The 11,567-nt window shown below is 35.0% G+C and overlaps 1 protein-coding gene across 1 annotated transcript in view; it reads left to right on the top strand.

Annotated features, from left to right (window-relative positions):
* Nucleotides 1–11,567, top strand: part of LOC108681395 (voltage-dependent T-type calcium channel subunit alpha-1G) — a 95,841-nt gene that overhangs the window by 38,261 nt on the left and 46,013 nt on the right. The window contains exons 9-10 of the mRNA XM_047882876.1: nt 4,615–4,771; nt 5,750–5,905. Of these exons, the coding sequence (XP_047738832.1) occupies nt 4,615–4,771; nt 5,750–5,905 (313 nt within the window). The remainder of the gene's footprint in view (nt 1–4,614; nt 4,772–5,749; nt 5,906–11,567) is intronic.

Below are 11,567 nucleotides of genomic sequence, written 5' to 3'. Positions count from 1 at the left end.
CCTCAGTATCCTGCTATCCTCAGTATCCTGCTATCCTCAGTATCCTGCTATCCTCAGTATCCTGCTATCCTCAGTATCCTGCTATCCTCAGTATCCTGCTATCCTCAGTATCCTGCTATCCTCAGTATCCTGCTATCTTCACTATCCTGCTATCCTCACTATCCTGCTATCCTCACTATCCTGCTATCCTCACTATCCTCAGTGTCCTGCTATCCTTATTATCCTGCCTTATTCCAACACATCAACTCAGAAGAACGGTTTTGTCCAAGTAGTGATGCACTTAGTTCTTTTCTGTGTGTCAACCTGACTCAGTTCAGCGCGGTAAGAGGGCGTATCAGTTATACGTTGACTCCTTGCTTGTATTATGTTTTTACCAGAACCTTGTTAGCATCATTTAGTGGCAAAATAAAATGTTCTTTCTCGCATAATTTTTCACGCTTTTCTTTACAAATTCCAAGTAAATCCTTATGTTTGCTGAATTTTAACTGAAACTAATAAATCTAAACTGCTAATTAAAATTCATCACAAACGTTCAATCGTTTTTGGGCCAATGTAATTCTGGAAGCATACAGTAAAAATGTCGGCAAACAAAATTGCATGGATTTTATTCTATTCTAATCCGCAGTTTATTTATCTTTTCATTCAATTCTAACCCGAAATTTATTTATCTTCTTATTCTATTCTATGCCGCCATTAAAATGCTGGTTGAACTGGGAGCTGTACAAAATTATTAAGAGACTGAACAATCTGCGCTAATAATCTCAACACCGTTTTGATCAATGAACGTAATTTGAAAAAAATACTCATTAATGATCATTGGTAATATTTTTTTCGTTCAAAGCTACATTTTGCATCATATTTATTATCATTCACATACGAATCAATAACATATTCCTCACACCACGAACATGATGCGCCTCTTCTCTCCATCAGTTAGGAACATGAGCACTCGTGAAGAACATGACAACATGACCTTCGTGAATATACTAATTTCTCTGTCATCATAACTCTATATGAACATGCAGAAAAAACATGACCTTCGTGCATATAATAATTACTCTATGTGATAATGACTATATGAACATGTAGAAGTTCTCTCCCTTCTCGCAACCTAATTTCTCTCCAGATCACCGCATTTGTTTCCTGCCATTTAACACATTCTCGATTAATGCCAAATCATCGAGAGATGCGCGATAATTTCAATTCTAAAATGAGTTTTAATTGGAAAATTTAAAATGAATAATTTATATGCAGTTTTCCTGTTTGTGAATTTATGGCCTGTTATTATTCCTTGGGAGATCGGAACAAGGCCTTTACAATCAATCATGATGGCCAATTTTAGCATAACACATGTTCTTTAACATGAACTTATCCAACAAATCTTCATGTAAGCCCATTTGGGAATATCATCTGAAAAATCGAGTTCAATTACATTCTGATGATTATTGAGGTCGCTGATAGGTCACGATGTTTGAATAGAGCAATGTAAATTAACACACTGGTATGCGGATGAAATCTACAAGCTCAGCCGGCAGATGCGAGCTTTTTATTGCGAATCAAGAGGCATCACAGTAATATTTAGGCCATTAAAAATAGTTGAATCATCATCCAATTAAACTAAAGCTTTCTTTATATTCTTAGTTCCCCCTAAGGGAGTTTCATTGTATTTTGGCCTGCTGAATTCAAATCGCATGCAGTGATCGTCTGGTGATGATTTTTATAACATGGATTCGAAATTTTAGCTTAATTTCTGTCAGTCAATAATAATCTTGTTACAATGAAGCAACTCAAATGGCCGATTCTCGCTACTATTGCTCGCTTTATGAATTTATTCAGGAACTGCTCATAACTATACCATTCTTTTTGTAGGGTGTAGAGCACCATGTTGGCGTCTAACAAGCCGTGAACTTCTTAATTGTACAATTTCTGACAAAAACTTATGCAGATGTGCTAACTTGGGTTCACGTTTCTCCCAAAACGATTTGAAGAAAATACTCCGTATTCGTATGATTCCTCGTCTCATCAGATTAATTTGAAGCAAAAAGTGATCGTAAAATATTTTAAACAAACCATCTAGCCAATCAATTATCCAACGACCTTCCTAATCCTAATCAACGTGTAACTTTATTCACGAACCGACATTTCCGAACATTTTTTCACGGGCGTATCCTGTAGGATGATCGTAAAATTAGTTTCCTATTTTTTCAGGATCAGTTTACGAGGTGGGCTGTGATTGCCTCTGCATTTATGATGCCAACATCTTGCTAAAAATTTGCTTTTTCATGCATTTTTATATAAGAAGGCTGAAAATTTTAAGCGTTACAACAAGCAAATGTTTTTCGAATGCATTTTTCGGTAGTTAGAGGTTGGAAACTTAACGAGGTACATCTCCAAGTATTTTTTCTTGAATATTTTTTCTTAAATATTTTTTCGAATCAAGTATTTTTTCTTGAACGTACGAGATTTTTTATGCCTTAAGATGAGGCTCGTACACAATTTTTCGCCTTCATCAGCCAGAGGATGGGGGCCAGAAATGGGCCGCTGATATAATTTCACTTATTATAACAAAAATCCTAAGTTTATAGTTTAAACCCACCAGTTCACCTGTCATTCTAGTGTATTCGGGACTTTAAATTACATCCCTACTATTATAATCAACCGATTATTAATAATACCCTGGAATTGTAATTAGCTGTTCCTTATTAATCCTGGTAAATTTTAAATGTCAATCCGTAATAATATTTACAATTTTTAACTAGTGGACCTTAATAAATCCCTTATACACTAAATTCGCTAGGCCATTTTGCACATTTATTTTTTGCAATTTTAGTCGAAATTAGCAAAAAATCCCATACAATACTCTGATTAATCATTTATCGTATAATTCATCTGTTTTAGTAATTTTTCAATTACTGTATTGAAGCGCACGTGTAACGCTTACTCTATTATGAGAATATAACTCTTAATGATATACTAGTTATTAAAGGTTATTCACAGCATGGCTAATTTAGCAGTGAAATGCAATTAATTATTTTGCAACATTACATATTTTGCAATTAACATTATTGCAATAAGCCTAAAATTGAGGTTTTACTTGAAGCGAGTTGCGGAAACCCTTATCTTGTAGTCAAATTTACAGAATTTATCATTCAGTATTTTTAATTCGTCTTCTGATTAATCTGTACATTATTTACCTTAACGTTATCTTTGCTTGACTCCATTTTTCATGTCTGTTGCATCTACATGAGAAGTGCATTCTTGCTTTGACTCGCATTAAAATATATAATTCCTGGAAATTTCACCACTACATTTTTTAACATAAAATAACCTTAATAATTAAATCATCTGACGACTTGGTGCAACTCCTCTAATGTTTCAAACATAACCGTTAGGAATTCGATTTATTTTTATTTTTTTGTTTCTCCACTGACTTGTTGCATTTTGTCTCATATTCCCTCGCCAAACTTTTTCCCCCACTTTCCCTTTAATATCATTTTGATTTTTCTCGGTTTGAATCACGCTTTCAAAGGCAAGGCAAATACTAACGAAAACACTACACACGTCCATACACTTCATGCTGCACGACACACGTCCATACACTTAATGACACACAACACGACACAATTTGCGGTCTGAATTTCGTACTTCAGTACACACGACTCCATTTTCGTACCTCATTAAACTCATTTATTTCGTACAAATACAAGTTACTTACAAATGACTTCAGACAAAACTTCGGTTTTATCTTCCATTACCTACTTATAAATTGCCAAGATTGGCGAGCTTTACTCACTAATTGAAAATTATATGTTAAAAATTTTTAACACCAGAATTGCTCGACATGTCTAAGGTACGCATGGCCTGCATAAATTTTGCTTTCTTTTCAATTTCTAAAGTTTTGATTATTATAATTACATGCTAAAATATAATTATATGCTAAATATTACATATCAATTCTTCTACAACAACAAAGAAGTTTAATACACCCGTTTTCATATAAAAAAGCGGTGTCTTTAGTTTCCCACATTATTATTTTATATGCTCGTTCCTTTCATTCGAAATTCATTTTATGTCATCTTTGTAGGATGTTTACACCGCTTTGCATTTCGTTCTCCTTAAGCGTTTTGAAATAATTTCGGTCTTGTTATGAATTAGTTCTGCATTAACTATTCGTTACTAAAATTACCTCGTTTCCGGTTGACTTCTACTATTATTAACGTTTTTAATATTTTTGGCCTCTAATATCTAAATTTTATTTTTCACCGTCTTCATCTTCGAAACTTTCGTAGACTCCACGAGCCTTACGCACACTTAATTTTGCTACTCTCATTCCCTTGTAGCTCGCTACATGTCCGTGTAGCTCGCTGCATTTTAATGTAGCTTGCTGCATGTTCGTCTAGCTCGCTGCATTTTTGTGTGGCTCGTTACATGTTCTTGGAGCTCGCTACATTTTCATGACGCTCACTGCATTCTATAGCAGCTCGCTACATGTCCATGTAGCTCGCTGCATTCTTTCGTACCTCACAAGATATGCGTGTAGCTCGCTACCTTATATGCTTGCGTATGCGTATCCCTGGCCGGCAGAGTGAAGGAGGTTTTTGTCAATCTTTGCAGTGTTCTTGGTATGTATCTATTCGGTGGGAAGTTTTGCATGCGACCTGACGGGGTCACCGAATGCTCTTGCAAAGAGATTCTCGCGCCAAACTCCTATTGTCGCTGCCATCGAATGCATTTCAACAGCCTCCTCTGGGCCACCGTCACCGTGTTCCAGGTGAGGGCCACTGCCACCCGTGTTCAGGGCCCATACTTTCAAAAAAAGTTAAGAGATCGTAAGTCTATCAGCCAATCATTGACGGCCACGCAAGCAAAATCCACCAATCATAGACAAGAAAATAGAGCGTAAGTACTTGCGTTCACTTAGCGAGTTTTGAAAGTATGGCCCCAGGTTTGGAAGGCTCTGCCTTCCAACATCCAAGGTATTTATTTACTCTCGGTAACATGAATAATTTCTTTATATAGGTTTTCGCTTTCATCATCGTACTTTATTTTATCCTTTACAATTTCTTTATCTTTTTCCCGGGCTCGATATGTTGTCGTTCCTTGCTCACAATATAGGTATTGAGAGAATAATTTTGAATCTGGGATGAGTTTTTAAACGTTTTTTTTATTTTTTTTTCGTGGCATTATGGCGATATTTTCTGGATTCTTGTGTTCTCGTTGCGTTAGCGTGCAATCGGCCGAACCCTTATTAATTACTGGCTCAGCTGCAGGGAGAGATTAATATTATATTTTTTGCACAAAACCCCTTCAAGGTCTCGTTAATTTCAAGTTAGGTTTGATGCACATGGATAATGCTAGTATCATTTGTTATCGAACAAATAAATAAACAATTTTCCAATAAACCCAGCTCTCTTGCTAGCATGTCTTGCAATAATCGATCTAATCCCATACGCAATAGTTCATTATCAATTAATGAAGAATTACGCCCTACTTTGTACTAATTATTATCATTAGTGTATTGCTTTACCAGTAGCAATAAATATTCTAAGAATGTTCGTTCTTAGAATAAACATTCATTGAATGAGATTCAACATTTAGAATGTTCTATTTAAATGTATTAATAATGAATATTCCAAGAATTTATTATCTTAGAATATTCATCCAAGGGATTTAGACTATCCTGTAGAAATGTTAATTATATTTATGATATTCTCAGTGTTTGCCACATTTCCTCCGCCCCCTCCGCCAGATCTTAACCCAGGAGGACTGGAACGTCGTCTTATTTAATGGCATGGAGAAGACCAGCCACTGGGCATCGCTGTACTTCGTGGCGCTCATGACGTTCGGCAATTACGTTCTCTTCAATCTGCTTGTGGCCATTTTAGTCGAGGGTTTCTCAGCGGAGGTAAGAACGTGAACAAAAATTTATCGTTACTCATTTGGCTAGAAATTTGGGAACCTTTCTAAGTGGGATGCTTGGGCCCAAACGCCTCAACGTTCAGGGCCCATACAGGCACATGACGTTGAGTCAGAGTTAATTTGGTTGAAATAATGTTTATTCAACGTTATTTCAAAGTCAATTGTCTGGTGGAGTAAAATATTTTGATGGCAGACGTATTTCTTGGAAACATGGTATGTAAGAGCAGTTAATTAGAACTTGAGCTTTATACCCCATTCAGTGATCCACGTAATCACTGTAATCATAATATCAAGTTTATTATATAATATTGTCATTTCTGTGTTTTATGTCGTTTTGTTGTTGATGAAATGTTTTTACATTTCCCAAATTACCGCTCAAGTCGCCATCTAAGTTTTTACTCAAACTTTGTTAATTTCCTATCCTCTTTACTTAAAATTTTTACTTGACTAAATTTTTAAAATGTTACGTACCCGCAGTTGGGAAACTTCAATAAAGTTTTTCAAATTTCCTTAAAATATTTATTCTTATGTTAATCCTATGGTGTGAACATTCTCTCCTGTAACATTTAATAATTAAGCTATGCTTTAGTCTGAACAATCGAATCTTGTTATGCACGCTGAATAATTTTTACCACATTCAAGTTACTTTAATGTACTTTTATGTCGGTGAAATTCTAAAAGAATAAATTTTCTTAAAAAATTGTTATTTCCAATTTTAATAAAGCTCACATAACAACTTAATTTTTATTGAAATATTTAATTTTGTGCCATAGAGACCATTTCTCTTCCTCTTCCAATTTCTTTTTAAACACCGAATACAAGTGCCTGTTTACATCCATGTCATTATAACTAATCTTACATCTTACTTAACACTTACAAAATCTTTTATTTATAAATCTAATAACTGTAAATAAACAACCAATAATGATTTTATCTTAATCAAATATGACGCATAATTAATCCACCCAGTTAGCATTTTTCACGTCGGAGTGTCATACCATTGCTCGCATTTATTTATGAGAGAGCATATAAAAATTTCCCTCAATTTAAATATTATTTCCGACGAAATAAGCTGCCAATGTGAGGCTCCAGTAAACTATTTTCATATTCCTTGCATATTTTATAGAAATTCAAGTGTCTTACTTATATTATTCGCTCTTCCAAGAATAATGGATAAAATCGGATAAAATATCCACACCTGAAATGCTTTTATTGTTTTATTGTAGCTGTTACATTTATTTTAATCCCAAATTTTAGCTTAACCTTTAATCCTGAAAAATTAATTAGCTTCAAGCCCCTATACTCTCAATTTAAAGCTTGAATGGCACTAATATTAATTTAAATGCTCAAAAAGTATTCTAAATTGACAGAAAATATAGAAAATTGAGACAATATCATAACAAATGGCATTTATAGTTGTGAGATTAACGCGAGATTTAACACATCCATACCGATACCAATCTGGTCGTCTAATCCCTTGTATTATCCCCTTGCTCATCTATCTTTTTCTCACCCATGCTTCACCTATCTTTTTCCCACCATTTCCTCGCCTATCTTTATCTTAACCCTGCTCACCTATCTTTATCTCCCTTTGCCCACCTATCTTTATCTCCCTTTGCTCACCTATCTTTATCTTACTCTCCCTCTTCCTCTGTTCCGGCAGGGACGTAAGGTATGAAACTTGACGATTGCGTTGGTCTTGTCGCGGATTTCGTCCATTTTTAGGAGCATTTTGGAAGCGTATCGAAATATTTAACTGAATTTCTGATCGTACTTACATTCATGGTAACCGGTCTTACTTACATTCATGGTAACCGGTCTTACTTACATTCATGGTAACCGGTCGCACTTACATTCATGGTAACCGGCGATAATTTTTTCCTACATCCACAGTTTCGAAAAATTGAAAGGTGATTAGGGAAAATTATAATTTTCTTATGTATATTGATATTTCGTAAATGCTTTTAAATAAATTGAGTGGTGAAAATTCTACCTCAACTGAAAGATTTTAACTCTGTTTGTTATCTCAAAATCAGTCACTATCTTTTGTTATCATTATGCGTTTTAAGTCTACTTCTCTGCAGCATCAATTTAATGTTTTGTCTTTTATCGCAATTATTTTCATTTTATGTTTTACTTCTGTCTTAGTTGGGTACTTGCAGAACGCAACACCAAAACAAGTTGGAATAAGCTATTGAAGAAATGTGTAAATTTAACTTTGCTTTTACAAAAAAAAGTATTGACGCATAAATTAGAAAAGTTTGGACCTCTTTTGTATTTAATCGTCTCGTGTTTTTGACGACGTACATAATACATACGACAACCATGAATGTATGATGGGCATTACATTCGTATTTCACTTAGGCTATTGGTGCGTCCGGCCTGCCGTTTAAAATACAATTGTAATTTAAATGTGATTATCATTATAAGCGCGTTACTCGCGACAGGACCAACCCCTGTATTGATCAGACGCCAGATACGCGAACATTTTTATCATGATAACGTTCAATAGTGTGGAATTAATTTCTTTTATTATAAGAAATAAATTTCATAACCAGGTTACGTTTAAACTTGATTTTTCTAAAAATTTGCCTAATCAAGCGGCAGTCTTACAACGCCCCTACAGTTTTCGCATATCTGACTCGCATCGCCCAACGCAGTGACCCCACCAACTCAACTCAAATATTTTATTTCAGCATCAAAAGTTCTTCGTAATTCGAATTTTTGAAGTTTTTTTGAATGAACTGTTCATGGGGAAGCAGGGCTCTTCCATTGCCTAAGAGCTTTGTCGAATCTTTTTCAATTAGAAAATTCTCTCACAGCGCTATAATCCATAACATGAAAACATGTTCAAAGTTCAACATTAACAAAATTAAAAGTTTTCTATAAAAGTTTCTTAAAATTAAAGTAAAAATTATCAATACATTTTAAAATTTAATTGCTTATATGTTTTTTTTATTATGTCAATTGGTAGGTGTTTACGTGGTGGGGTCTTTGGGTCATTAACTCGGCGTATTTCCTGACTGCAAGTTTGCTTGTATGCTAGCGTACGTGTGTCGAAGCCTTCTACTGCATTGACATGTAAATGCCTTTGAAATCATTAAAAAAATGTTGAGTTCTTGTTAAAATTATGTAAAATATCATTTAGGATCACATCAGTTGTTCCGTTCCATTAATTTACTGACGAATTAACACAAATTGGAGCGAGTCAATTCAATAGGAGTTATATTTCAATTCTCATTAATGATACTGCCGAATTATTACTGATAACTTCCACTGCCTACACGCGCGTGTAAAAGGGAGAACTTATTTAAATTCCCTTCTAGTCACTTTGAAATAGAATAGTGAGGCTCAAATGTCATACTGCAATTTTATAGACAATTTTTATTCATCAAAGACAGCATGCATTATTGTAGAGTAAAAGTTTTCATTCGGCTTTCAAATTACTTCTTCAAAGTTTTTCAGGAAACGGCAGCAACATGATTTTATCTCGCCATTTATTTAATTCATTGCAAATAATTAAAAATATATAATGTGAAAATCGCATCCTTTCCAGCGTCCAGTAAATAGCCTATCTAAAATCCTATGAATTTTGCACTTACAAAGCAAAGAAGCGCACAAATTTGTGCAGAAATGTCCTGTTTCCAACGCAAATATGTAAAAAAACGGCATGCCATCAGGCGGTCTTTAGATTAATGATCTGAGAGAGAACTGTAACCTGACTGCGCCTACTGTACAACAGTACAGTAACTGTAGCCTGACTGCGCCTACTGTACAACAGTACAGTAACAGTAGCCTGACTGCACAACAGTACAGTAACAGTAGCCTGACTGCACAACAGTACAGTAACAGTAGCTTGACTGCACCTACTGTACAACAGTACAGTAACTGTAGCCTGACTGCGCCTACTGTGCAACAGTACAGTTACAGTAGAATAACTGCACCAATTGTACTAAGAAGACGCTCGGTAGTCGGTTATGTGCAATATTATATTTTCATTCTTTAGTATAATCTTTAGGAGTGATGTATCCGTCCAGAGTATTCATTGGAAAAGATCATTTCCATGCAATACGTCGTTCATTTAAAAAGCCAAGGATATATATTATATATGTTATAATTTCTCATTAAGTCACAGGCTGAAGCAAAGAGCTTTACGTCACAGCAGTAGAAGGCTTTGCTTTTGTTCTGAAAATGAAGGATCGCGCGACGCTGTTGTCCAGGAATGACTTTTGGTGCAATAGATGGCTGTAGTTGCTGGAGCTACATTTCATTTTGCATTCGAAATAAAACTAGCGAAGGCCTGAGGCAGTTCAAACAAACATTTTAGTTGCGTACAATGCATGGCATTTATTTATTTATTTATTTTTGTAGATTTCATTTTTGGCTTTAGCCATTTATTATATACGAAAGATTGGTAATAGATTATATGCAAAATTATTCCAGGGTATCTTTGATTTAGCCTTGCAGAGAGTCTAGTGTAATGCTTCAGCGTATATACTTCCGCATTAAGTTATTTAACTATAACGAAAAACTAATGTACATAAAGATATACTTTAATACAAGCGTTGAGAACTTTGATTTATATTTCTAAATAATATACGAAATTACGTTCGGTTTGATGGCCTGGAAACAAAGCTCTACTTTATTGTCATATTGCAAATGTATTTACTTTTAAATGCATCGTCTGTTAGGTATAATATCTGCACTCTAATATCTTTGATACTTGGCGAAATGTAAAATAACCTCAAAATTTCAAACTCGTATCACTATCACCTTTAAAATTACACAAAACTCCTTCCTAAATGCCTTAAACTAATACTGTTCTACTTGCTATGGCATTCCAGTTGATTATGTTCGACTTATTTTCTTATATCCTATTCCTAAATTTTAGGCGCAACGTGGCGGTATTTGACGTAAATACTGAGAGAATTTAACCTAATTATTATTTAGCGTAAATCATGTATAACTAGTATCGCTCAGAACAAAATTGACATTTACTTGCAATTTCCATTGAATCTAGGGCACTTATAGCACCTTCAAATGGGGTAGTTCATGCAATTGATTTTCAAACTATTTTCAAAGTTGCGATGACGAAGAAATGACTTGTGCATGATCTGTGCTTGAGCAGTTTACTATTAACAATATAGAAACGGTAGTGTATTTTGTTGACGTTTTCTTGACCAGTTAATTTGAGTTCATCAGAACACAAAATATGTTCTATTAAAGAATGAAACTATCACATTACGTATGCAGCTAATTACGTCTGAGTTTAGGTGCTATGAACGCCAAATGCCAATTCGATTTATTTCACAATGAAACTTATTTACATAAGGTGCACTAATAGGTAATAGCTGAGCTCGAAGTTGTCTTAGCCCAGATGGCAATTGAGAAACATGGATATTGATGAATGGGCGAGGTAAATTATCCATGCTTTACCAAACCTCTGAACCAATCAGAGACACGAGCGCGCCGAAAGGGACCAGAAGAAAGAAGAGAGACGATTAAGACGCTTGCAAAAAGAGCAGGAGCGTCTGGAACAGCAACAGCAGTTGCAACTCCAGCAGGAACAAACAGAAGTGCAAGCAGCGCCAGAAAATGACCAAAGCTCCCCAGCAAATGTTGTGAACCCACCGGTCGCCCCCAAGACC

This window comes from Hyalella azteca, unplaced genomic scaffold, assembly GCF_000764305.2.
Source record: "Hyalella azteca isolate HAZT.00-mixed unplaced genomic scaffold, Hazt_2.0.2 contig11500, whole genome shotgun sequence".
Classification (NCBI taxonomy): domain Eukaryota; kingdom Metazoa; phylum Arthropoda; class Malacostraca; order Amphipoda; family Hyalellidae; genus Hyalella; species Hyalella azteca.
The sequence above is the reverse complement of the archived record's forward strand: the minus strand, read 5'-3'. Positions and strand labels throughout refer to the sequence as shown.